This window comes from Triticum aestivum, chromosome 3B, assembly GCF_018294505.1.
Source record: "Triticum aestivum cultivar Chinese Spring chromosome 3B, IWGSC CS RefSeq v2.1, whole genome shotgun sequence".
Taxonomy (NCBI): Eukaryota; Viridiplantae; Streptophyta; class Magnoliopsida; order Poales; family Poaceae; genus Triticum; species Triticum aestivum.
Genome location: NC_057801.1, coordinates 794061959 through 794089038, shown reverse-complemented (window position 1 = coordinate 794089038; position 27080 = coordinate 794061959). Strand labels below are relative to the sequence as shown.

The following is a 27080-nucleotide window of genomic DNA, read 5'->3' as shown; positions in this document are numbered from 1 at the left end:
CGCTGTCCTGTGATCCATTCATGGATCACTCTTGTACCCCTTGACTGACTCATGGCAAGGCACACTTCAGGTGCGGTACACAGCATAGCATACTGAAGAGCCTACGTCTTAAGCATAGGGGACGACCTTCGTCCTTTCTCTCTATTCTGCCGTGGTCGAGCTTTAAGTCTTAACTTCGTACCTTACAACTCAGGCAAGAACTCCTTCTTTGACTGGTCCATCTTGAACACCTTCAAGATCATGTCAAGGTATGTGCTCATTTGAAAGTATTATTAAGCATTTTGATCTATCCTTATAGATCTTGATGCTCAATGTTTAAGTAGCTTAATCCAGGCTTTCCATTGAAAAACACTTTCAACAAAAACCCTATATGCTTTCCAGAAATTCTACGTCATTTCTGATCAACAATATGTCAACAACATATACTCATCAGAAATTCTATAGTGCTCCCACTCACTTCTTTGGAAATACAAGTTTCTCATAAACTTTGTACAAACCCAAAATTTTTGATCATCATCAAAGCATACATTCCAACTCCGAGATGCTCACTCCAGTCCTTAGAAGGATTGCTGGAGCTTTGCATACTTATTAGAATCTTTCGGGATTGACAAAACCTTCCGGTTGTATCACATACAACCTTTCCTCATTAAAATCGTCGAGGAAACAATGTTTTGACATCCTATCTGCAAGATTTCATAAATAATGCAGTAATCGCTAATATAATTCCAACAGACTCTTAGCATCGCTACGAGTGAGAAAATCTCATCGTAGTCAACTCCTTGAACTTGTCGGAAAACATCTTAACGACAAGTCGAGCTTTCTTAATGGTGACGTCTTCCTTTTGAAATCCATCTGTACTCATTAGCCTTACGACCATCGAGCCGTTCTGCCAAAGTCTACACTTTGTTTTCATACATGGATCCTCTCTCGGATTTTATGGCCTCAAGCCATTTATCGGAATCCGGGCCCACCATCGCTTCTCCATAGCTCGTAGGTTCATTGTTGTCTAGTAACATGACCTTCAAGACAGGATTACGTACCACTCTGAAGTAGTACGCATCCTTGTCATCCTACGAGGTTTGGGAGTGACTTGATCCGAAGTTTCATGATCAATATCATAAGCTTCCACTTCAATTGGTGTAGGTGCCACAGGAACAACTCCCTGTGCCCTGTCACACTAGTTGAAGAGACGGTTCAATAACCTCATCAAGTCTCCACCATTCTCCCACTCAATTCTTTCGAGAGAAACTTTTCCTCGAGAAAGGACCCAATTCTAGAAACAATCCATATTGCTTTCGGATCTGAATTAGGAGGTATACCCAACTGTTTTGGGTTTCCTATGAAGATGCATTTTATCCGCTTTGGGTTCGAGCTTATCAACCTGAAACTTTTTCATATAAGCGTCGCAGCCCCAAACTTTTAAGAAACGACAACTTAGGTTTCTCTAAACCATAATTCATACGGTGTCATCTCAACGGAATTACGTGGTGCCCTATTTAAAGTGAATGTGGTTGTCTCTAATGCCTAACCCATGGACAATAGTGGTAATTCGATAAGAGACATCATGGTACGCACCATATCCAATAGGGTGCAACTATGATGTTCGGACACACCATCACACTATGGTGTTCCAGGCGGTATTAATTGTGAAACAATTTCCACAATGTCTTAATTGTGTGCCAAAACTCATAACTCAGATATTCATCTCTATGATCATATCATAGACATTTTATCCTCTTGTCACAATGATCTTCTACTTCGCTCTGAAATTATTTGAACCATTCAATAATTCAGACATGTGTTTCATCAAGTAAATATTCTCAACATCTACTCGAATCATCTGTGAAGTAAGAACGCAACGATATTCACTGCATGCCTCAGCACTCATTGGACTGCACACATCAAAATGTGTTGCTTCCAACAAGTTGCTATCTTGTTCCATTTTACTGAAACCGAGGCTTTTCAGTCATTTTGCCCATGTGGTATGATTTGCATATCTCAAGTGATTCAAAATCAAGTGAGTTCAAACGGTCCATTTGCATGGAGTTTCTTCATGCATATATACCAATAGACATGGTTCGCATGTCTCAAACTTTTCAAAAATTGAGTGAGTCCAAAGATCCATCAACATGGAGCTTCTTCATGCGTTTTGTACCATTATGACTTACATGGCAGTGCCACAAGTAAGTGGTACTATCATTACTATCTTATATCTTTTGGCATGAAAATGTGTATCACTACGACCGAGATTCAATAAACCATTCATTTTAGGTGCAAGAGCACTCATTCAGGTTTAATACTAATCTTGATGGTAGAGGGAGCGTGCGATGTTAGATCACATCAAACTTGGAAACACTTCCAACACGTATCGTCAGCTCACCTTTAGCTAGTCTCCGTTTTATTCCGTAGCTTTTATTTCGAGTTACTAACACTTAGCAACCGAACCGGTATCTAATACCCTGGTGCTACTAGGAGTACTAGTAAAGTACACATTAACATAATGTATATCCAATATACTTCTATCGACCTTGCCAGCCTTCTCATCTACCAAGTATCTAGGGTAATCTTGCTCCAGTGGTTGTTCCCCTTATTACAGAAGCACTTAGTCTCGGGTTTGGGTTCAACCTCGGGTTTCTTCATTGGTGCAGCAGCTGATTTGCCGTTTCATGAAGTATCCCTTCTTTCCCTTGCCCTTCTTGAAACTAGTGGTTTCATCAACCATCAACAATTGATGCTCCTTCTTGATTTCTACTTTCGCGATGTCAAACAACGCGAATACCTCAAGGATCATCATCTCTATCCTTGATATGTTATAGTTCATCACGAAGCTCTAGCAGCTTGGTGGCAATGACTTTGGGGAAACATCACTATCTCATCTGGAAGATCAACTCCCACTCGATTCAAGTGATTGTTGTGCTCAGACAATCTGAGCACAAGCTCAATGATTGAGCTTTTCTCCCTTAGTTTGTAGGCTAAGAAAATCGTCGGAGGTCACATACCTCTTGACGTGGGCACGAGCCTGAAATCCTAATTTCAGCCCTCGAAACATCTCATATGTTCCGCGACATTTCGAAAACGTCTTTAGTGCCTCAACTCTAAACCGTTTAACTGAACTATCACGTAGTTATCAAAACGTGTATGTCCGATGTTCGCAACATCCACAAACGACGCTTGGGGTTCGGCACACTGAGCAGTGCATTAAGGACATAAGCTTTCTACTGATCGCATAATCGCTACTTTCAACTTTCAACTATATTTTCTATAGGAACATATCTAAAACAGTAGAACTAAAGCGCGAGCTACGACATAATTTGTAAAGGTCTTTTGACTATGTTCAGGATAATTAAGTTCATCTTATGAACTCCCACTCAGATAGACATCCCTCTGGTCATCTAAGTGATTACATGATCCGAGTCAACTAGGCCGTGTCCGATCATCACGTGAGACGGACTAGTCATCATCGGTGAACATCTTCATGTTGATCGTATCTAATATACGACTCATGCTCGACCTTTCGGTCTCCGTGTTCCGAGGCCATGTCTGCACATGCTAGGCTCGTCAAGTTAACCCTAAGTGTTTTTGCTGTGTAAAACTGTCTTACACCCGTTGTATGTGAACATAAGAATCCATCACACCCGATCATCACGTGGTGCTTAGAAGCGACGAACTGTAGCAACGGTGCACAGTTAGGGGAGAACACTTCTTGAAATTTTTGTAAGGGATCATCTTATTTACTACCGTCGTCCTAAGTAAACAAGATGCATAAACATGATAAACATCACATGCAATCAAATAGTGACATGATATGGCCAATATCATTTTGCTCCTTTTGATCTTCATCTTCGGGGCTCCATGATCATCATAGTCACCGGCACGACACCATGATCTCCATCATCATGATCTCCATCATCGTGTCTTCATGAAGTTGTCACACCAACGACTACTTCTACTTCTATGACTAACGCGTTTAGCAATAAAGTAAAGTAGTTTACATGGTGTTTTTCAATGACACACAGGTCATACAATAAATAAAGACAACTCCTATGGCTCCTGCCGGTTGTCATACTCATCGACATGCAAGTCGTGAATCCTATTACAAGAACATGATCAATCTCATACATCACATATATCATTCATCACATCCTTTTGGCCATATCACATCACATAGCATACCCTGCAAAAACAAGTTAGACGTCCTCTAATTGTTGTTTGCATGTTTTACGTGGCTGCTATGGGTTCTAGCAAGAACGTTTCTTACCTACGCAAGACCACAACGTGATATGCCAATTGCTATTTACCCTTCATAAGGACCCTTTTCATCGAATCCGTTCCGACTAAAGTGGGAGAGACTGGCACCCGCTAGCCACCTTATGCACCAAGTGCATGTCAATCGGTGGAACCTGTCTCACGTAAGAGTACATGTAAGGTCGGTCCGGGCCGCTTCATCCCACAATACCGTCGAAATAAGATTGGACTAGTAACGGTAAGCATATTGAACAACATCAACGCCCACAACTACTTTGTGTTCTACTCGTGCAAAGAATCTACGCAATAGACCTAGCTCATGATGCCACTGTTGCAGAACGTAGCAGAAATTCAAAATTTTCCTACGTAACACCAAGATCTATCTATGGAGAGACCAGCAACGAGTAGAATGAGAGTGCATCTACATACCCTTGTAGATCGCTAAGCGGAAGCGTTCAAGTGAACGGGGTTGATGGAGTCGTACTCGTCGTGATTCAAATCACCGATGATCAAGTGCCGAACGGACGGCACCTCCGCGTTCAACACACGTACAGCCCGGTGACGTCTCCCACGCCTTGATCCAGCAAGGAGAGAGGGAGAGGTTGAGGAAGACTCCATCCAACAGCAGCACAACGGCGTGCTGGTGGTGGAGGAGCGTGGCAATCCTGCAGGGCTTCGCCAAGCACCTACGGGAGAAGAGGAGGTGTCACGGGAGGGAGGGAGGCGCCAAAGGCTCAGGTGTGGATGCCCTCCCTCCCCTCCACTATATATAGGGGCAGGGGAGAGGGGGGAGGCGCAGCCTTGCCCCCTCCTCCAAGGAAGGGGTGCGGCTAAGGAGGGGGGAGGAGTCCATCCTCCCCAAGGCACCTCGGAGGTGCCTTCCCCCTTTAGGACTCTCCCCTTTTTCCTTTATCTTGGCGCATGGGCCTCTAGGGGCTGGTGCCCTTGGCCCATGTAGGCCAAGGCGCACCCCCTACAGCCCATGTGGCCCCCCGGGGCAGGTGGCCCCACCCGGTGGGCCCCCGGGACCCTTCCGGTGGTCCCGGTACAATACCGATGACCCCGAAACTTGTCCCGATGGCCAAAACAGGACTTCCTATATATAAATCTTTACCTCCGGACCATTCCGGAACTCCTCGTGACGTCCGGGATCTCATCCGGGACTCCGAACAACATTCGGTAACCACATACAAGCTTCCTTTATAACCCTAGCGTCATCGAACCTTAAGTGTGTAGACCCTATGGGTTCGGGAGACATGTAGACATGACCGAGACGTTCTCCGGTCAATAACCAACAGCGGGATCTGGATACCCATGTTGGCTCCCACATGTTCCACGATGATCTCATCGGATGAACCACGATGTCAAGGACTCAATCGATCCCGTATACAATTCCCTTTGTCCAGCGGTATTTTACTTGCCCGAGATTCGATCGTCGGTATACCGATACCTTGTTCAATCTCGTTACCGGCAAGTCTCTTTACTCGTTCCGTAACACATCATCCCGTGATCAACCCCTTGGTCACATTGTGCACATTATGATGATGTCCTACCGAGTGGGCCCAGAGATACCTCTCCGTTTACACGGAGTGACAAATCCCAGTCTCGATTCGTGCCAACCCAACAGACACTTTCGGAGATACCTGTAATGCACCTTTATAGCCACCCAGTTATGTTGTGACGTTTGGTACACCCAAAGCATTCCTACGGTATCCGGGAGTTGCACAATCTCATGGTCTAAGGAAAAGATACTTGACATTGGCAAAGCTCTAGCAAACGAACTACACGATCTTTGTGCTATGCTTAGGATTGGGTCTTGTCCATCACATCATTCTCCTAATGATGTGATCCCGTTATCAACGACATCCAATGTCCATAGCCAGGAAACCATGACTATCTGTTGATCACAACGAGCTAGTCAACTAGAGGCTCACTAGGGACATATTGTGGTCTATGTATTCACACGTGTATTACAATTTCCGGATAATACAGTTATAGCATGAATAAAAGACAATTATCATGAACAAGGAAATATAATAATAATACTTTTATTATTGCCTCTAGTGCATATTTCCAACACAGCACCTCCGCGTTCAACACACGTACGGGACGGGAGACGTCTCCTCCTTCTTGATCCAGCAAGGGGAAAGGAGAGGTTGAGGAAGACAGCTCCACCGGCAGCACGACGGCGTGGTGATGGTGGAGAAGCAGTACTCCGACAGGGCTTCGCCGAGCACACAACGGAGGAGGAGAGGTGTTGGGGAGGGGAGGGTGGTGCGGCTGCCCTCCCCTCACCCCTCTATTTATAGGGGGAAGGGAGAAGGGGGCCAGCCCCTCTAGATCCCATCTAGAGGGGGGGCGGCGGCCAAGGGGAGAGGGGGAGAGGGTGGCTTGCCCCCCAAGCCAAGGGGGGCGCCCCCTCTAGGGTTCCCCCCTCAACCCTAGGCGCAAGGGCCCAAGGGAGGGGGTGCGCCCAGCCCACCAGGGGCGGGCTCCCTGCCCCACGCAGCCCATGTGGTCCCCTGGGAGGGGTGGCCCCTCCCGGTGGACCCCCGAAACCCTTCCGGTGGCCCCGGTACAATACCGGTATGACCCCGAAACTTCCCGGTGCCCGTTTGACAACTTCCCATATATAAATCTTTACCTCCGGACCCTTCCGGAGCTCCTCGTGACGTCCGGGATCCCATCCGGGACTCCGAACAACATTCGGTAGTCACATACTAGTCTTCCTAATAACCCTAGCGTCACCGAACCTTAAGTGTGTAGACCCTACGAGTTCGGGAGACATGCAGACATGACCGAGACGCTCTCAGGTCAATAACCAACAGCGGGATCTGGATACCCATGATGGCTCCCACATGCTCCTCGATGTTGTCATCGGATGAACCACGATGTCGAGGATTCGATCAAACCCTGTATACAATTCCCTTTGTCAATCGGTACGTTACTTGCCCGAGACTCGATCGTCGGTATCCCAATACCTTGTTCAGTCTCGTTACCGGCAAGTCACTTTACTCGTACCGTAATGCATGATCCCGTGTCCAACACCTTGGTCACATTGAACTCATTATGATGATGCATTACCGAGTGGGCCCAGAGATACCTCTCCGTCATACGGAGTGACAAATCCCAGTCTCGATCCGTGTCAACCCAACAGATACTTTCGGAGATACCTGTAATGCACCTTTATAGTCACCCAGTTACGTTGTGACGTTTGATACACCCAAGGCACTCTTACGGTATCCGGGAGTTACACGATCTCATGGTCGAAGGAAGAGATACTTGACATTGGCAAAGCTCTAGCAAAACGAACTACACGATCTTTTATGCTATGCTTAGGATTGGGTCTTGTCCATCACATCATTCTCCTAATGATGTGATCCCGTTATCAACGACATCCAATGTCCATAGTCAGGAAACCATGACTATCTGTTGATCACAACGAGCTAGTCAACTAGAGGCTCACCAGGGACATATTGTGGTCTAAGTATTCACACGTGTATTACGATTTCTGGATAATACAGTTATAGCATGAACAAAAGACAATTATCATGAACATTGAAATATAATAATACTTTTATTATTGCCTCTAGGGCATATTTCCAACACCGACGCAGCCAGCGGCGAAGACCACCACCCCGCGCCGCCCGACCGTGTCCAGCATCAGATCGAGATCCGATCTGAACCCGCCGGCACCCGCAACCTCCTGCCGTGTAGCCAACACCACACCGCGTGATGGGATCTCGCTGCCGCCGCCGCACCGCGCACAACGTCGACAAGGGTAGCCCAGCCGCCGCGCCTCCGGACCCCATGCAAACCCAACGGCTCCTCGCAATCCAGCCGTCCCGCGCCGGTGAAGATGCTTGAAGGGGAAGAAGTCCTGCTGCCGCCCTGCAGACCAGGCTTTGCCTGCTGGCACTGTGGACGGCGGCGAGAAGGGTGGGAGGCGGGAGGACTCGAGGGGGAGTGCGACTATGGTTTCCCCCCGGGTCGCCCACGGGGGCGGCGCGAGGGGGACAAGGGCGCGAGGGTGAGGGCGAGTCAGATCAAGCTCCAGGCTATAATGAAATAGAGTCTGGTTTAATGCTTAGTTATCCTAATGGCTCCCATTCGCTAGATTACAAAAAGAAAAAATCCATTATCCCGAGTTCCCGACCTTCCAGTGAGCATAATCATTTTTTCTCGGCCGCCAGCTATTCTCAGGATCCTAGTGATCCTGCTCCAATGCAACCGAAGGACGCCAGTGAAATCCTACCTTGGCTAGTACTCCCTCCGTTTCGAATTACTTGTCGTACCTATGGATGTATCTAGATGTATTTTAATTTTAAATATATCCATTTCAGCGACGAGTAATTTGGAACGGAGGGAGTACTTGCATCGTGATTGAACACTTTGCGTATGACCTTTTTATGCCCGGCTCGCATACAATTACCGATCCGACATTCCTTTTTCAAGTAGCAATTTCAAAAAACTTTGGTCTTGATTGAACACTTTAAAAATCATTGTCCTTCTCCGACATAGATTAGAAAAGTAGAATTGCAAAAGCAAAGGTGTTTGAAAAAAAATCAGTTATTGAGTCAATTTTTTAATAGTGGTCAATCACCTTTCGTTAATTTTAATCATTTATGTGAAACTCTGGTGGTAACATTATTGAAATTGCAATCACTTATCAAAGTTTCACTTCTCATTTGTGTTAATTATTAGTTTTGTGTTAGTTGTAATTGACCTTTTTGCACGATTGTGCTTTTATTTTGTACAATCGCAATTTTATTTTGCTCAATTGCCCAAAACAAAGCGCATACACTGCTAACCATAGAGTGAATGAAACTATTCGCAAAAAAAATTGAATGAAAACTTAAAATATTCAGGCGCCAGAGTTTTAGCAAATTTCGTACTTTGACAATACTTTGCCATAAATTTCGTAACAACAAATACTAATATGAATTTTTATTTTTTTTGCACCATAGGCAACACACACGTAACAGACAAATCATACAGTACATAATCTGAATATATTGCTGACGCTTGCTGTATTGATCGATGCCCCAAACTGACAACTACGCCCGCCCCACCATCGCGTTGACGGCGAGCTTGATTCGGTCCTTCTTCCCGGCGAAGTGTGCGGCGAGCTGCTCCCTCGGCGGTAGGCACGCGACGACGGTCGCGTCGGAGGTGTAGTCCTCCGCCCACCGGCGCAGCGCGGGGAACTCGCCGGCGCCCACAAGGCTCGCCCCGGCCACCTGCTCGATCACGCCCAGCAGGTGCGCCAGCCCGCAGGCCGCCAGGTCCAGGTACCCAACGGCGTCTCCGGCGAAGAACCGCTTCCCCTGCAGCCGCGCCTCCAGCAGCGCCAGATTCTCCTTGGTGTCCCTCACGAACCCCTCCCACGCCTCCCCGTCGTCCAGCCACACCGCCATCCAGAACGGCCTGGAGCACTGCATGTACATACGCAAGGTCGATCCGCCATGAATGGCCGGCCATGTACACAGTGTCTAAAGAAAACGAGGGACTTGAACTTGAGAAGAACCAAACCTTTTGCTCGATGAATTGGGCCCAGAAGCGAGCCATGGCCCTCTCGTAGGGGTCGGCGGGGAGGAGCGGCGGGCCGTCGAAGGCCTCGTCCACATACTCGACGATGAGGAGGGACTCTAAGACGGCTGGCCGGTCACCATGGAGGAGCACCGGCACCGTCTTGTGGATGGGGTTGTGCTTCAGCAGCAGCTCGCTCTTGTTGTTGAGGTCTTCAAGGATGAGCTCGAATGGGACGCCCTTCAGGCGCAGGGCCACCTCGGCGCGGTGGACGAATGGGCTGCCGAAGGCGCCGATGAGCTTCACCGGTTCCGCCATTGCCGATAAGCTTGCTAGGGTGCTAGACAAGTTTGGATGTCGATATTTATAGGGGTAAATGGGAACTGATTGATCCAAATGGTAGTTTTGCTTAGTCAAGTGTCTTATATCAGTCAAAATGAGAAAGATTAAAAAGATTCGTGTCTCAATCGACTCATTGAAATCGGGGTGATCTTCACTGTTATTGATGCAGCTGCAGGTCAGACAACTGATTTGGTTTACCTAGACAATATATTAGAATGCAGTGGGCAGATCAAAGAGAGATAATATAATCTAGCAAAACGATGGTGACTTTGTTTGACATGCCTATCAATTAAAGTAGTAATACTATTGTGTACGTTTCCAAGCGAGCAATGGCATCCGAAGTCCGTCGTGATTTATTGGTCCTCTCATAGTTTGTGCCAAAACTTGACGATAGATTTAATTGATAAAATTTTAATGCAAGTTATAAAAATTTGTATCATTGGATTCATATTTAAATATAGTTTTCAATGATATTATTTTTTGTGACATGCATTAACATTTTGTTAATGAAATTCATAGTCAAAATTTGGCACAAAATACTAAGGGGGACAATAAACCAGGACGGAGGTAGTAGATCGTGGATATCTTTATTTCAATTTTCTTTTGTTAGCTATGGATTTTTTTTGTTTGCTGACATAGAAGTATGGATAGTTTGTGAGAGCGGCTATGATCATCAATCTACAAATGGTTATTTCTCGGTTAACCGCGCTGACAGCAGTCAGCTGGAAATGGTTATTTCTAGGTCATAATACTGATGTGATACAATACTCCCTCCATTTCTGTATACAAGACCACTTTGTTTTTCAAATCAAACTGGAACTTCTTATTTTTGTCAAAAAAATATGAGTTATATGACATCTAACATATATCATCGGAAAATTCTTTCAAATGTGCATCCAATGGCATACTTTTTGTGGCATATAACTCGCTTTTTGTTGGTAAAATTAATGGTCAAATTTAGACATATATAATAATGTGTAGTAGCCTTGTATATTGAGATGGAGAGAGTATTATTCTGAAGAAAGCTCTCACTTTATTAATCCCAGTTTAGCAGAAACCATAGAAGCGTGTTACAATGCAAGGAAAAAAAAGGATAAGATCGCGGGAAAGTGGTAAAAGAACACAAAAGACGAATTAAAGTGGACCACTTCACTACTGTGGCATCGCCATTGCCATTGATCGAAACATCTCCTTGCACCCAGAGAACATGGCAACGAGGTCACCCCTCTCCGGCAAGCATGTCTTCACATCCTCATCACCTACATACCGTCTAGACCAATGGCAAAGGGCCGGGAACTCCTCTTTGGTGACCACGGTCACTCCGGAGATCTTCTCCATGACTCCAAGCCAGTGTGCCAGTACACTAGCTGCTATGTCCACGAGCCCGATGGAGTCACCACCGAAGAAACTCCTCTCCCCGAGGTGCTCCTCTAGCAACGCGAGGCTCCCCTTTGCCTCTACCATGGACCGTCTCTGTGCCTCGCTAGGTTCCATCCAGAGCGCCGCCCACAACGACTTCATGCACTGCATATTTAATCAACATATATTTTCAGATCGCCCGTGGGTTGTGCAAAATTGCAAGCAACTATATACAGATTTTTTGAGCCACTATGCAGGTATGCCTTCTATCCGGGCCTTCTAAATTTGCATCAAGGTTCGTGGTCAACCACTGTAGAATTGATTTATTTTATTTCTTCCTAGCCAAACAATATTTGAACTTGAAACTTTCCAGGCAAAGAACACATGAATAATAGAGTGTGCAGAAATGGTTTCATGGTCTTTTTGCAACATAAATATCTAAAATACTAGGGTTCATTTAAGTTATTTCTGATGCTTCAAAGCAATAATAATAAAAAAAACAGTTCTGCATAGTGCAGTACACATGTGCTCTAGGCCTGCAAAGTTCAAATGTATTTCTTTTCTTGAGAAAAAAAGTTCTGCGCACGGATCTCAAGTTCTCAACACAACTATGGAGCTCGTTTACAGCTTTGCATATACCTTTTGATCGATGAAGTGAGCCCAGAACCGGGCGGTGGTGCGGGCGTGGGGGTCAGTGGGGAGGAGGGGCCGCCCGGCGAAGGCCTCATCCACGTACTCGATAATGACGAGCGACTCGCTGATCGCTGGTCTGTCGCCGTGGAGGAGCACGGGGACCTTCTTGTGGATGGGGTTGTGGGTGAGCAACAGTTGGCTCTTGTTGTGAAGGTCTTCGACGATGAGCTCGTACGGCACTCGCTTCAGCCTCAGGGCCACCTCCGTGCGGTGGCTGAACGTACTGCCGAATGAGCTGATGAGCTTCACCGGTGGCTCACCCATTCTTCTTACTTCAAAGCGAGCTATTCAATGGCGTGGTTCTGTGGTGTGTGTGCTTGTGTGTTGTCTAGAAATTTAAGTAGGATACTGATGCTTCTCCTGGAAGATTGAGCTCTGCACAAATCGACATTGTTTTTTACCTTCGATAGAGTCTGTTTTGTCTCTATGGGACAAAGAGTACTCAGCTATTACTTATTAGTGCTGCATCTTGATGTTTGAAGTACAAACAAACTTATCTTGCCCTCGGCCCCACATACTAGTTCTTTTGTACGTGGCTGAAAGAATCTCTAGATTGAAGTGAGCGTTCATCGACGAACCTTGGAAGCGGTGAAATCATTTTTGTTACATTAATCGGTCAAGATAGGAACCAAATGTTGGATCTCAAAATCTGGTTCAGACGAGGGTTATAGCTACAGCCTAACCACACCCCCACATGTTCAACAATTATATAGCTGCAAAACCATTTCGATATAGTTTGTATGAATGCAAAAAATAATTAATCAAATTGTAGCAAATTTGTATAGAACTTTGGGCGGTAATGAGTATCAGCGGTAACCGAAGCTACCTCTGCCCCACCAATACTTCCTCCAGTCGTAAGTAAAACCCTGTTTAAAACAAGGTCTGTGGTGATTAAATCCGGTCCTGTCTCTAATAAAATTTAAACCAGTTGAACATGCCACGTTGGAATTCACTCTCTGCAGCATATATATGTGGTACAGTGGTAGAGAACAACAAAGGACGATTAACGGAAATTCAGTTCACTTAAATTTAGTTTAAATAGATAAACTTAGTCTGGGATTAGCAGAATGTTGCCGGAAATTCCGGGATTGCAGAATTTCCAACTGGAATCTGAAATATTTCAAACTCAGGAAAGTATAGAATTTAACTTAAAAAACAGAAGTGAACATTTGGCTCATCCCATACATGGTTTAATTCGACGAAGACCTCTCAATCAAGAGTAAGATGCTCCTCCACCACATGTCCATTTGGTGCTGGCGCTCCTCCGCCGTGAGCATATGGCCGTTTGCAACTCGCTCATCCTCATCGTGTATGTTGATGAGGCCGTTGATGACCCACCACTCCTGCTGACTGAACCTGGCGAGAGGGCTGAGGTTCAAGTAAACCTGAGCATGGTAAAGGAAGACTAGGAATATTCAAAACACTGAAAAAAGATATTGTCATTTGTAGTGTGAATTTACAGGAGTTTATATGCAGGAAAGAAACCGTGAAATGATAAAGAAAACCTTAGCGTCACAGGGTTTACAGTACATCCTTCAGAAGAATCAGTCCAAGTGATTCTGCCAGACTTCAAAAATTAATTACTAAAGATGAACAACATTCCCATTCATCTTGTGTAGAGATGTGTCGGTCTAACTTTAGAAAGAAGCAAACACATGGATGCAGATGGAACATGGCTGTTGAAATCAGATGTACCGATATAGTTATCAGTAATATTGAACATATTTGCATTTAGGTGGATGCATGTGTGCTAATTCTTTCTATCCTGTAGCAAATCTAAGCACGGCCATGGGCTGTGTAGACAATGACAATTGGAAACAAACCCAGAGAATCTTGCCTGTCTATAACAACAGATTGTGTGCAGTGAGCATCCACTATTTCTGGGTAATGAAATTTTCAACTCAATAGTTTGAACTTCCAAACATAGATTGTAACATTTACAACTGGATTCTGAAAACTTTCAAACTCAGGGAAGTACCAAATTTAACTTGAAAAAAAATAAACAGAAGAGAACACTTGACTCATAATACATGGTTTAAGAAGAAAACTAAGTTGAAAAAAATAAACAGAAGAGAACATTTGGCTCATAATACATGGTTTAATAAGAAAAATAACTTGGCTACATCCAGAAAGCCACAGGAGTTAAGCAAGACTCATTAAATTCATGTCCTTCGGTCATCTGGTAGGAGCGCACAGTTTGCCGCGTCGTCCTGAGCTCTCCACTTTTATCATACTTGAGACCAAACTTGGTGACGCGCAGCACACGGCGGCGTGGCCCATCACAGGGTCCTAAAGGCTCCTGATCCTTGTGCAGGCGAGACTCTATGAGGCAGTAGTCGCTGATGCCGCCCAGGTAGAGAAGGGTGGCTCCCAGGTGCCTGTCGTCGTACGCGTCGAAGAGCTGGTCCTCGCCAAGCTTCCAAGCCGGCATGGTCGACAACGTTGTAGCGTAATCAGACAGGGGCGGGGCATCGCAGGAGCAGACGTGGCCGATGCCGCCTTTGTGGCGGCAGAGGCCTACCCAGGCATCGAGCTCGCCATCCTAGTAGGCCTGGCCTTTGAAGGGCAAGACCCACTTGCCTACGCCCATCCAGGAATAGCACTTGGTGTCCAGGAAGAAGGTTCTGGCTCCTTCCGAGACGAAAAGCAAATGGTCGTTTGGGTGCACTGCAAAGGACACAACACCAATGGAATTGAACGGAGCAAAGATCCTTGGGCTTTTGATCCAAGAGCACTGCTTGTCTTCGTCGTCGTATGGTCCGGGGAGTGGCAAGGAGTCGAGCACAAACGTGGAGTATCCCACCGTCAAGTAAAGCTCGCCAGCGACTGTTGCGAACAAGGGCTGGGCACTGTGGACGTCCGGATGGGGGCAGAGGGTGAGCCCCAGCGTTTTTGTGTCGAATACGGGGAAGGCCCCGGTGGCGGCATCGCTGTGGCCCAGCATGGCGAGTATGTTGGTGCCGTACGCGCCGAAATGCGACAGGCGGCAGTGGCGGCCGTAGAAGCGCACAACCGGAGGATCTGGGAGGGGCTCCGCCTCGTCGTCGTCCAGGTCGGCGCCGGCGTGAGGAGGGTCCATGTCGTCGACGTCTATCTTGCGGACGCTGTATCCAGTTTCCCAGTCGTCCACCACGAGATAGACATGCTGTCGCGGCTGCGGCTGCTGCTGCTGCTGCGGCGGCGGCCTACGCTTGGCCTTGTGGCAACATGGCTGAAGCCTCAACTGCCGCTTGGACATGTCGTCGAGTTTCTATCTACCTCCTCTCCGGCGGTGCCGTGTTGCAACTTGCAAGCGAGCGAGCAGATCGACTGCGTAGAGTAAGAAATCAAGACCGCCTGGACACATATAAATAGGCGAGGCGAGATGGCACCTCAATTCGAGTCAGATTGGCACCTAAATTCCCCCCGCGACCGCGAACGAATCCGCCATCGGATTGGACTCAGGGAAACGCCTCCCCGCCAATCCGACTCCCAGCTGGCTGACTGGCCATAGCTGAACTAGCCCAGGGCGTCCTCTCCAGCGGCAGTGGTGGATCTCTGCCACGGCGGCGGCGAGGGTTTCGTCTTTCGTGCGGCGGCGGGGAGAGGGAGGTTGGGCCATGTGGAAAATTTGCGTATTTTTCCCAATCTGCGTACTTTTTCCAAGTTCACATACTTTTTTCAAAACCGCGTACTTTTTAAAAGTTCATGTAGTTTTTCAAATCCATCCATTTTTAAAAAATTGACATACTTTTTCATATTTGCGTACATTTGTTTGGAAAGAGTTCATGAATTAGAAAATTTTATGTGAATTGAAAAAGTACGCGGATTTGGATTTCTTGCACGCAAATTAGAAAAAAATATGTGGACTTGAAAAATTATGTCAACTTGGAACAAGTACGTAAATTTTAAACAAAGTTCATGGATTGGAAAAGGAACATGAATTTGAAAAAATACACAAACTTTAAAAAGTATGCGGATTTGAAAAACACTTCATGGATATGATAAAATTAAACGAGCTTGGAGAAAATATGTTGATTTGAAAAAAGTCTGCAATTTTTTTTAAAAAAATTATGGATTTGTAAAAGGTACACAAATTTCATAATAGTTCAATGGTTTGAAAAAATTATGTTTATTTTTGAAAAAAAAATCACAACCTTGAAAATACTACGTGGATTTGAAAAAGTTCATGGATATACAAAAATTATGCGAATTTGAGTGAGCACGGTCAAAACTGGGGTCTAAACCAAAACCGGTCAAAATCGAGACCAGGGACGAACCTTGTCCGGTTTTGATAGTTGGGGATGCAAGTTGTCCGGTTTCGAAGTTGAGGTACCAAATCTAGACTTCACCAAGAGTTGAGGGACGAAAAGTATACTTCCTATAAACAGGGTTCACCATTTATATCCTACTTGTGGTCTGTCACACAGAAAATGTGTATGCTGTTGTTCAAACCAAAACTCGAATTGACCCAGACACTTATTTCATTCATCTATGTTAGTTTGCATGATTTTTACTAGCTAATATGTTAGTACTTCAGCACCTTTATTTTAAGTTCAAATTTTCCAAATTATATATGCCTTTCTCACACATATTAGAGCATCCCCAGCTGCGCCCCCAACACGCTCCCCCCCCCCAGGCAATTTCTTCGCGCCGGCGCCGGAAAAACGGCCCAGTCACGCCCCCAGGAGCCCGTCTTTCGCCGGTTTGGGCTGAAATTAGCACCAGCGGACCCAGGCCGAACCCGGCGCGCTGGGGGGCACCCGGGGGCGCTGGGGCGAACGATTTTGGCGCGAATGAGCCGCGGGCCCGCCGAGTCAGTGACGCGCGCCTTGTCGTCCTCGGAACGCCTCGGTTTCCGGCGTGGAATCAATGGCAAGGCTGCCGCCGGTCGGCCTTGCCATTGATTCCTCATCACGGGCGGCGCGGCGACGCCTCCCCTCCCGCCACGCGTATACATGGCGCGAGGCTATAAAACCAGCACCTCCCCCACGCCTCTGGCCACACCAGCCCATAGCCGCCGCCGAGCTCTGCCTTTCTCCCCATGCGCAGCCGCCCGCTGATGTTCCTCCCCTCCCCCCTCTCCCCAAGCCCATCCGATGGCCGAGCGATTCCCCGGCAACGCGGCGGCAGCCAACGGCTTCGGCCGCCGCTCGCTCCATGAGTGGGAGGCCTATCTCTTGTTCGAGGCGAACATTCCGACGCCACCAGACATGCGCGCCGGGCCGACGGGGTGGAGGCTCAGCAATGGGGGCGTCCCCATTCGGTGCCCGACGTTGAAGCGTGCCCCGCCATCTTCGCCGCCGAGGTCGACTGCGTGCGAGCGTCCCTGACAGAGGAGCAGCGTGCCCTTCCCCAGTACGCCGCCGACAACCACACGTCGTGGGCGGCGTACTTCCAGCGCCGGCAGACGCAGACGCTGGCGTCAACCAACGGGGTGCCAGTGGTAGGGGCGTGAAGAACAGCGAGGGGGCGCCCCTGGCCGCACATTCCATGATGTGCTGGAGCACCTCGAGGGTGGCAATGACCCGCCGCTGGCATACCCTGCCGCGGCGGCCACCCCGGTCCCCTGCCGGAGGCCGGGCAATGAATGCCCAGGAGGTTCGGCTCCTCCTCATCTTTCCTTCTCTCAGTCCTCCTCCCGCTCCTCATCCCATTCTTCCAGCTCGCCGGCGGTGTTCGGCGTCAAGGCCAAGCCCGCATGGAGACGTCGCTCGGCTGGCGCACCCGCAGCGCCGACATCGTCATCAGCGAGGGTGGCCGGCGCGCCTCCTCCTCGGCTTCTCCGCGCTACGTCAAACCAAAGACGGAGCCGGGGCCCACCATCGTGAAGACGGAGCCCGGGCTCGCAGGCGGCGTCAAGGAGGAGCCCAATGACACGGCGTCCTTGAAATGGGTGCGCGAAGACTGGGCGTGCATGGAGATGGAGCGCCGGTGTCGCGCCTACGAGTAGTTCGAAGTTCGGCGCCGGGGCCGCGACGAGGGAGACGTTGCCGTCCTCGACGACGACGCGCCGCCGTCACCGGTCCGCCAGGGCGACGCCGTGCAGGGGTCCAGCAGGGGCGGCCGCATCAAGGAGGAGAAGGCCGCCGACGACGACGGCGAGGATGGCGGCGACGCCTGCGACTTCGCCGCGCTCAGCGACTTCTTCGTCCCTTAAATAGTTGTAGTTGCGGCCCTTTTTTAAATAACTTTGCTATGTAATGTCGAATATGTCGAATATATGTCCATTTTGCCGAACTTTAGCCGAATAATTTTTCCAATTTGTCGAACTTTGTCGAATACCCTTTTTCTAAAACATAAACGGCGTCTGGGGGGCGGCCCTGGGGCCGGCGGCTGGGAACCCGCTCGCCCCCACGCTGATTTTAGCACCGGCTCGCCCCCAGGCGGCAATTTTACGCGCCCCCTGGGTGGCCAATGGCTGGAGATGCTCTTAATCCCTACAAGTGTGGACCCATCAAGCAAGCATGTCAGTACTGTTGATGTTTTACTAACCTGCCTCTCACAAATGATGTTTATTTAGTAGTTTCTGGAAGTGTATGCATGCTAGCAAATGCATTTCTACATTGAATCTGGTTGTGATGACATCACTTCTGGTTTGTGTAGTCCAAGCAAGCAAACTGAAGATTTTGTAAGCCTGCTTTAGTGCACTTAGCGTATAGAAGTTACAAATAAACTCAACCTCTGCAGCCAGGAAATGAGTTTGGCATGGGAATCAGGTTGATGAATACTGACTTCCTACTTTTATCTATTTATATTTGTTGTTGGATGCAATGTCATCATATTTTGTGTTGTCTCTTGAGTCTCGATACAACGGTACTGATGAGCATTTTATGGTATACCAGCTCATCGTTGGTGGCTAGGCTCATCCATAAATATGTGACAGAATGCTACTAAAGGATGGCCATAACTTAACTTCCAACTTCTCATCTGAACAAGTTAGTACAAATTCTCATTTTTATCGTTTGACCTCGAATACAAGCACTTCGTTTACCCCTTCAATGTAGTCCTTGTTCTCCTAAACTCTATTTTTCTTTGGCATTGTTGTTTGTACAACTATTATCATTCCTTGGCTTATTTGTGATTTGGCAGAGAATGCATGAAAAAACTAGGGCTGCCTTATTTTGAATTAAGATGTAATAACCATTGAACGTGGCTTGAGTGTTACAATTTGATAATGTAACAAGTTAGATTGTTGAATCAATTAGTGCTTCATCTATTGTATGCCCCCTACATATATTTGTTTGGTGTAGATACCCTTACTTTGATGTTGTCCTAAAATTTAGTCAATTTTGGGCCCTATAGTGTTTAGTAGAATGGTACATGGCAGGACGAATTGGCACATATAAAACCTCTGGCTAAGTTTCTTTGGTTCAAGTCAATACTATTCTCGACTTATTGGCAAGGAGTGGTGATTGCAATAATGTATGCTTTGGGCCTGCTTACAAGTCCTTAATCCAGAGCTTGACGTTCACAGAAGACCTGGAAACATTTTAATCCTTCAAGACTATGCATCGACCGTATAGATCCCGAGGAAGTCACGGAAAGTAAGTGTTCCAGTAAAATGAAGCTTCCACAGTTTTAACTGGATGAGAGAAGTGCAGCAACCTACAGGAGAGTGTTCGCGGCTTTATGATTGACAATAGAGCATATGCGCGTTCTAGACTGCTATTACAAATCTTTACCATGGAGCCATCAATATATTTTATTTTATCATGTCTCACATTGATTATGAATTTAAAAAATGAGTGGTAAGCGTGTGCTCACAGTATGGTTCTTAGTTCTCATGCTTATGTATTATTTTTCTTCCACCTGCCTTTATCTGCTCTAGGATTTAAAGTCACTTTTAACCAAACAGTGCAACCAATGAAGAAGCGTTTTGATAAACTGATGAAATGAAAGACAAGTATCAGAAAAGTCAGGATGGTAACAGGGTGGCTGCATCATCATCAGAGTGTCCGGTTCATGGCGAGAGCACAACTAACAGGGGGGGGGGGGGGTGATCTTGCAGGACTGGCCACTTTTGTTGGTAACCTTATGTAGGACTGGCCACTTTTGTTGCCTATACAAGTTCATGTTGTGCGTGTTGTAGGTAGCTACAACTCCTCAATTCCTGATGCGGTAGTCTTTGTGCATAGCACATTGTTTCTTCTTTGTAAAAAGATTGGTACAAGAAATTGATTATTACATCGGGTTGTGCTTTGTTCGAGAAATAACTTTGCTAGATTGGTGGTGCTCCGACACTTTGGTATGTAATAATAGACAGATCATCAGCCAATTCTTGGTAAAATCACCACCGCGCAGCAAAGGGCGCATATCCATCTAGTAAAAGCTATGCCACACATTAATCAAGGGGAGAGATATGCACGTAACGTCCTGGCCCAAAAGACATCTGTACATGCAACCACACAAACTGCATATACATTCTATACATTCAATGGCAGAGGTATGTGTATCTTTGGGGGGCCACAGCCCCCCCCCCCCCCCCCCCCCCCCTCTTAGCTAGTTTCTTGAGCATATTGTTTTTGGTTGGGAGAGAGTCCTTTTACCATATGTACATGCACAGATAGCACTTGTGTTCACTTAGATTAGTCTATTATTATGTATGTATTAGGCAAAAGGTCCATCAGTTTCATCGGTGCCTGCGAGCACTATCTCTATCTCTACTTCTGACTATATCACATCTTGATGTGAGATATTATCTCACATCTAATCTAAGTGATGTCAGCATCATGTCACCACAAATGAACCACACTCACCTTATATCTTGTTTGTTTTATCAGTTTTTTTGTTGTCCAGCCCAACACAAACAACCCAGCGAGCCAACCCCCTCCCCAGTGGGCATTTATTAATGTTGCTGCATATGACAAAAAACTCAAAGAAAAAGCTTAAAATCGATTTTCGCTAACTGGTTACTGTTGTCTCATGTGCTCTACATCTGGACTTCCAAGAAAGCAAGCCTACATAGGAGAGTTTTTCTTTATCCACAAATCTGCAAAAAAAAACAACATTAATCAGTACTCTTGAATGGTACCACTACTTGTTAAAAAAATAGTACCTTCTTTCTTTGCTCTCAATACTCTTAGAATTGTAGAAGAAAAATGAATAAGGTAATTGAATGTTGTAGTGTTTTTCCGTCACAAAAAATGAATGCTGTTGTGTTTGTTACAGGAGAAAAAAGAGAAAAATGTAAAAACCAAAAAATAACAAATGGTCTGATCTTTTTATACCATCAAACAACAAGTTGTCTTATGCTTCTGTTTTGGTTAAATCTACATTGACACAATCATCTTCAGACTCAAACATCTTGAACAAAAAATGCTCTCTGCCTTCATCAATACTAACGATATCTGATTCGCTATGCTTGATATCCCTGTTGACACCCTTGTGCGCCAAAAGATGTGTGTTTTGTGCGGCACCCACTAACCACGAAGAAAAAGAAATGGAGTTTAGATAGTTGTTTTTGCACCAATATTATAAAAATAATCTCAATATAAATGAAAACAGCACAAGACATGCATGGCCTGTACAAGCCCTTTAGAAAAATAGAAAAAGGAATTGTGTAAGACATAACCCGTGCTAGCCCACCAAGACCAGTATGGTTTTAACAAAAAGGTAATAATATTATCTACAAAGAGACTAGCTATCTGTTTGAGGGAAACAGACCACCATAGTACATGGGTCAAACCAATCAAACCCCCACTCGATGCTACTGCGGTAAAAACATATCACTGGTCCAATTAGAGATTACCCAAAAAAAAGTTACGGAAACGCTAAAAAGTAACTGCATAAAAACTAGCTCCCTAAAAAACTCCCCGTGTCAAAACCATAACATAGGGACCTGTTTCAAAACCTCTATAACTGAACGCTCTCTCCACCTTCTGTTTAGTGAAGAAAATTCAGAGAACATGTTATCTTCATTTTGACAAACCAGGTGTCATTTTAGACACATCATGTACAACATTAACCCACACCCCTTTTTGAGCTACGACTGGGACAACAAAAACAAACTAGGACGAAGTTGGACGAGTTGGGGGTTAAAGTTGCAACCAGGAGGACAAAAACATAGCTGCGGCCTAGTTGCGAGTTGAAGTTGAATGTTGATTTGCAACTAGGACAACTACAATTACGGCCCGTTTGCTAGTCGAGGTTGGACTTGCACTTGGGACTCCCTACAAACTACAACCAAATCAACTCTAAGCACAGTGACATGGAACAACAACTTGCCAGCAGCTCCCCCTTATCTTCATGTTGATTCAAGCCACAAGCATGACAAAACCTACCAGATTAGACTATTTCTTGGCTAGATAATTGGGTAGCATGGACTTGGCCGCTAAGACGCACTTTCCCCTGATCGTGGTGAAGTAGGAGATGAGATGGTTTCTGTTCGGCAAGCACTCCTTGACAGCTTCGTCAGCGTTGTAGTCCTCCATCCACCGGTGGATAGCAGGATACTCATCGTCGGTCATCACGCTCACCCCGGCGACCTCTTGCATCACGCTTGCCCATCGAGACAGTAGGCTGGCACCGGCGATATCGGCGAGGCCAATTCTGGCGCCTCCAAAGAACCTCTTATCTTTGAGTTGTGCCTCCACTAGCGCGAGGTTCTCTTTTGCGTCCATAATAAAGACCTTCTGCTCCTCGCCCTCCGTCCACAGCGCTAGCCACAGCGACATCAAGCACTAAATGAAGAAAATTGTCAGCAAGTATTTCAATTGAGTTACAAATATAAATATATGTCGTCTTGTCTTACTTTAACTATTGAAATATGAACAAATACATTCATATCGGTAAGCTGAAAATACTATCTTTAGACCCCGCAAAAAAAATACTATCTTTAGGCTGTAATGATAAGTCATAATATGTATTAGTAATATATATATTCTATGATTGAGACCAATTGAACGCTCAACACAATATGTATGATATATATTTATGAGCGGAGGAGTATCCTACCTAGCAGAATTGATTTGAATGCTAAGAACTATCTCTATACATGAATACCTTTTCCACAAAGAATTTGGACCAGAAGCGGGCATCGGACCTTTCATGAGGGTCAGACGGCAAGATGGGTGGCCCTTCAAAGGCCTCGTCGACGTACTCGACAATGAGGAGAGACTCGCAGACAGCCTTGTCCCCGTGAAGGAGGACGGGGACCTTCTTGTGGACGGGATTGTGCTTCAGCAACAGCTCGCTCTTGTTGATCATGTCCTCTAGGATGAGCTCGTAGGGCACTCCTTTGAGACGCAAGGCGACCTCGGCACGGTGGACGAATGGGCTGCCAAAGCCTCCCATGAGCTTCACTGGGTCTGCCATTATCGACTGATATATCAGATACACTTGCTAGGACAGATATTTATAAGACATTGATAAAGACGAGTTGGTCCAAATGGTGTCGCTGCTTCTTCTCCAAGAATGGTCTGGCCCTTTTCTTATTCTTGTTTATCTAGTGTCATTTGGTCTTATCAATTGGTATGGTCAAAAGGAGAAGCTTGGTGGCGAGGGAAGCTGTAATTAAAATGCTACTTGACAGGTAGAGGATGCTCACTAGGATTGATGCAGCTGCAATCAGAGAGATTTATTTAAGCAGCTAGCCAATAATATAGTATAGAACACAGTGAGCAAATTAAAAATAGACTATAATCTAGAAGGACAGTGACTTTGTTTGACTTGTGTGTCGATGTGTTCTGTATGTTTCCATAATCAAAGTTTCTTGATGGCAAGTCCAAAAAAAATATCTTGATGGCGAAGCTGATAAAGAAAAAACAGAGCAAGGAGAAACAATGACACCATCCTCGATTAGAAAGCAGATCAAGGAGCAAAGCAGAGCATGGATGAAACTGGAGCAAGGAGCATTGCCAGCATGTCGACCATGCAGTCCACAGCTCATAACCATTTTTCTAGCACCGACGACTCGAGAGTGAGACCGAAACATCTCCCTGCAGGTGGAGAACATAACATATGGCGACCAGGGCTGGGCCTGCAAAATCTGGGGCTATGTGCGAAACTAAAAACTTAGGCCCTATTTTACTAGGAAAAAACTAACGAGCAATTATAATGTATATAACCCTAAAAGAATCAATTATAATGTATATGATATAATGTCTTACTAGAATGATGTTTCCTGATGATGACTAAAATCAGTATTATTGAAAAACAAGATACAAAACACGGATAAAACAAAATTAAACTGATAACACAGCAGATATAAATTGGAGGTTACGCGTAAATGTTTGGCAATTAGAAGAACCGTCTAACTCTCCTGGTCTCTAATTAGAAATTAGGAGTAGGAGCCGAAGTTAATCAGAAAGAAGGACTCCCCAGTGGGAGGTTACCTGTTTTGGCGAGAGGATCAGACGAACTGTCGCCGTGCCACCCATCACCGGTGTTCTGGAGTCTGGAACTGTCGCCGTGCCGCCCCTTGCCGGTGTTCTGGAGTCTGGAACTGTTGCCGATCGATCCAACGATCCCGTTTCCAATGATCCGATCGAGCAGCGTCGTAAGAACTGTCGCCGAGGCCGATCGATCCAACGATGGATGATCATGTTTCCTGTACGCTGTAGCTTGTAGCGACGCAAGTGCTTTCGCTTGTTTGCGATCCTTTGATCGATCCGACGATTCGGCTTCCTCTTTTTTAAGGTTGACGATCTCCTTTTCCTAATTTCTATCAAGCAGCGCTGTACCGGATGATCGATCCGACGCTCGACGCCTCGAGGCTCGACTCACGCGCACGCGCTAGCGGCCCAGAGCCAAGCGCGGCCCAGCGCCCAGGAACAACCAACATCTTATAGGCCTAAAAAGAACTTGGGGCCCTCAAATTTATGGGCCCTGTGCGGGCCGCACGTTTTGCACACCTATGGGCCCGACCCTGATGGCGACGAGCGCCCCCCTGTCTGGCAGCCACCGCTTCACGTTTGTCTCAAAAAAAAAAGAAAGCCACCGCTTCACGTGCTCGTCATCGATGTAGGCCTTCGCCCAGCGGCATACACCGGGGAACTCTTTGTCGGCCATGAGCGTCACCCCGCAGAACTCATCGGGCAGCCAGTGCGACAGCCCGCCGGTGACGATCTCTCGCATCAACGGTGAAGAACTTCCTCCCCTTCAGCTGCCCCTCCAGAAGCAACAAGTTTCCCTTGGCCTCCTTCACGGAGCCCTTCTTGTGCTTCTCGCCGCCATCCGCCGACGGACCTAAACGACATCCAGAACGGCTGCGCAAACTGCGGCGGCGGTGGGAGGTGCTGCCCGGTGAGATCCGAGTGCTGCCCTCGCTCTTCCTGTTGGGGCGGCTTGATGGTGCAGGACGGCGCGCGCGCCCAGGTTCTGGCAGCGCTAGAGCTGCTGGCCTGGTAGCCGCGCATATTCCTGGCCATACCTCGCGTCGGGCCTAGCTAAGCCCGACGCAAAAAAACCCAGGCCCGGCCCGGCCCAACCATCAGGCCTGATTTTTGGGCCCTAGCCCGGCCCGCACGCGTAAAAGCCTGCTGGGCCTTGGGATGTATTGATTTTATCCCGGTTTTTTATTAATTAATCGGATAATTCTCACTTCTTCTTAATCAATGAAAATGACAAGTCTTTTGCCTCGTTAATAAAAAAACATACAAGACAACCGATCATCTGCTGGCTTCACAGAGCCAAGAAGCAGGCGGTGGCGCGGTCGTGGGGGTCAGCCGACAGTGGCGGCCCGTCGAAGGCCTCGTTTATATACTCGACGATGACGAGCGACTCCGGGATGGGCCGGCCGCCATGTAGGAGCAGGGACAACCATGTGGTGCATGGGGTTGTGGGTCAGCACAGCAACGGCTGGCTCGTGTTGCTCAGGTCTTCAAGGACGAGCTTGTAGGGAACTCCCTCGAGCCTCAGGGCTACCACGACACGGTGGCTGAACGGACTGCCGAAAGCGCCGATGAGCTTCACGGTGGGCTCCTCCATTCTTGCTTCCTTCGGCAGTTAATATTCTGTTCTGAAAAGTTTGAAGTACTTTTAGATTCGATATGTATATGGAGACCTTTAGGGTGTGTTTGGTTGGGGAACGAAGTGGAATAGAATGGCATGGTTCCATGGCATTCCGTTCCACTAGAATGGGTCTGTTCCGTTCCTATATTTGATTGGGCAAATAGGTGTAATGGAACGGTTTCATTTTAATGTTTGGTTGGAAATAACGTAACGAAAGGCATTTGATTCATCTCACTATTCTTAAAAATAATGTCACGTGTATGCATAATTGTCACTAGTCTTTGTATTTTTAACACATAATAAGAAAAATGCCAAACAAAATACTAGTTATTCAATCATATACATGTCAAAAATCTGTCAAAACACTAGCCTAAAAATTGTCAAAGTACAAGTCGTGCATCTATATTCATGTCAAAATACAAGTCATCCATCCATATAGATGCATAAAGATCTGTCAAAATACAAGTCATTTACACAAAATCGTACTGCTGTGATTAGGAAAAGCTACCAAGCTTCTGAACATAATAATGTTCCCAAATCGATTCAGCAGCTCCTTGTTCCTGCTTGCCTAGGTGTGGCACATAGATGAGGGATTAGCACTCCAGCCGGAGCTGGCAGTCGCTGGCCGGCACTACAAAGTCGCCACTGAGGGACAGCAAGGAGCTCATCAGGACAAAGCTTGCCTGCGACGTGCAGCCATTCGTCGTGATCCAGTTTCAGCTCGCGGAGATCCTCAGGGACCTGACGTGGAGCATCGTCGGAGATCCGCAGCAGCCGATGCAGAGATCCGCAGCGGCCCGACGCGGAGATTTGTAGCGGCCGGATGCGGAGATGCATCGCCAGAGAGAGAGGGAGGAGGAGAGGCGGCGCGATAGTGAGAGAGACTGGGGTCGCAGATCGATAGAGGGAGATGGGAGACGCGAGCCGAGCCGTTCCATGTGATTCCTCCAAATCGGAGGTACGAGCGCATCCCGGATCTT

At 46.8% G+C, this 27080-nt stretch overlaps 3 protein-coding genes across 3 annotated transcripts; all 3 read right to left on the bottom strand.

Annotated features, from left to right (window-relative positions):
* Nucleotides 1–9093: 9093 nt before the first annotated feature.
* On the bottom strand, nt 9094–10165 carry LOC123066619 (probable glutathione S-transferase). Its single transcript, XM_044489667.1, has 2 exons — nt 9778–10165; nt 9094–9680 (listed from the first exon to the last, which is right to left on the bottom strand). Exons 1-2 carry the CDS (start codon nt 10090–10092, stop codon nt 9303–9305), a joined length of 693 nt encoding a protein of 230 aa, XP_044345602.1. The 5' UTR covers nt 10093–10165; the 3' UTR covers nt 9094–9302.
* Nucleotides 10166–11132: 967 nt separating this feature from the next.
* On the bottom strand, nt 11133–12459 carry LOC123066618 (glutathione S-transferase U8). The gene is made up of 2 exons (XM_044489666.1): nt 12115–12459; nt 11133–11640 (listed from the first exon to the last, which is right to left on the bottom strand). Exons 1-2 carry the CDS (start codon nt 12430–12432, stop codon nt 11269–11271), a joined length of 690 nt encoding a protein of 229 aa, XP_044345601.1. The 5' UTR covers nt 12433–12459; the 3' UTR covers nt 11133–11268.
* A 9637-nt stretch (nt 12460–22096) lies between these two features.
* On the bottom strand, nt 22097–23666 carry LOC123066617 (probable glutathione S-transferase). The gene is made up of 2 exons (XM_044489665.1): nt 23152–23666; nt 22097–22829 (listed from the first exon to the last, which is right to left on the bottom strand). Exons 1-2 carry the CDS (start codon nt 23461–23463, stop codon nt 22440–22442), a joined length of 702 nt encoding a protein of 233 aa, XP_044345600.1. The 5' UTR covers nt 23464–23666; the 3' UTR covers nt 22097–22439.
* Between the last annotated feature and the right edge of the window lie 3414 nt (nt 23667–27080).

Coding starts and splice junctions, on each gene's coding strand:
- LOC123066619 (XM_044489667.1), bottom strand. CDS start 10,092: ATGGCGGAACCGGTGAAGCTCATCGGCGCCTTCGGCAGCCCATTCGTC. Junction 9,681..9,777: donor CCCAATTCATCGAGCAAAAG/GTTTGGTTCTTC, acceptor ATGTACATGCAG/TGCTCCAGGCCGTTCTGGAT.
- LOC123066618 (XM_044489666.1), bottom strand. CDS start 12,432: ATGGGTGAGCCACCGGTGAAGCTCATCAGCTCATTCGGCAGTACGTTC. Junction 11,641..12,114: donor CTCACTTCATCGATCAAAAG/GTATATGCAAAG, acceptor TTAAATATGCAG/TGCATGAAGTCGTTGTGGGC.
- LOC123066617 (XM_044489665.1), bottom strand. CDS start 23,463: ATGGCAGACCCAGTGAAGCTCATGGGAGGCTTTGGCAGCCCATTCGTC. Junction 22,830..23,151: donor CCAAATTCTTTGTGGAAAAG/GTATTCATGTAT, acceptor TTCTTCATTTAG/TGCTTGATGTCGCTGTGGCT.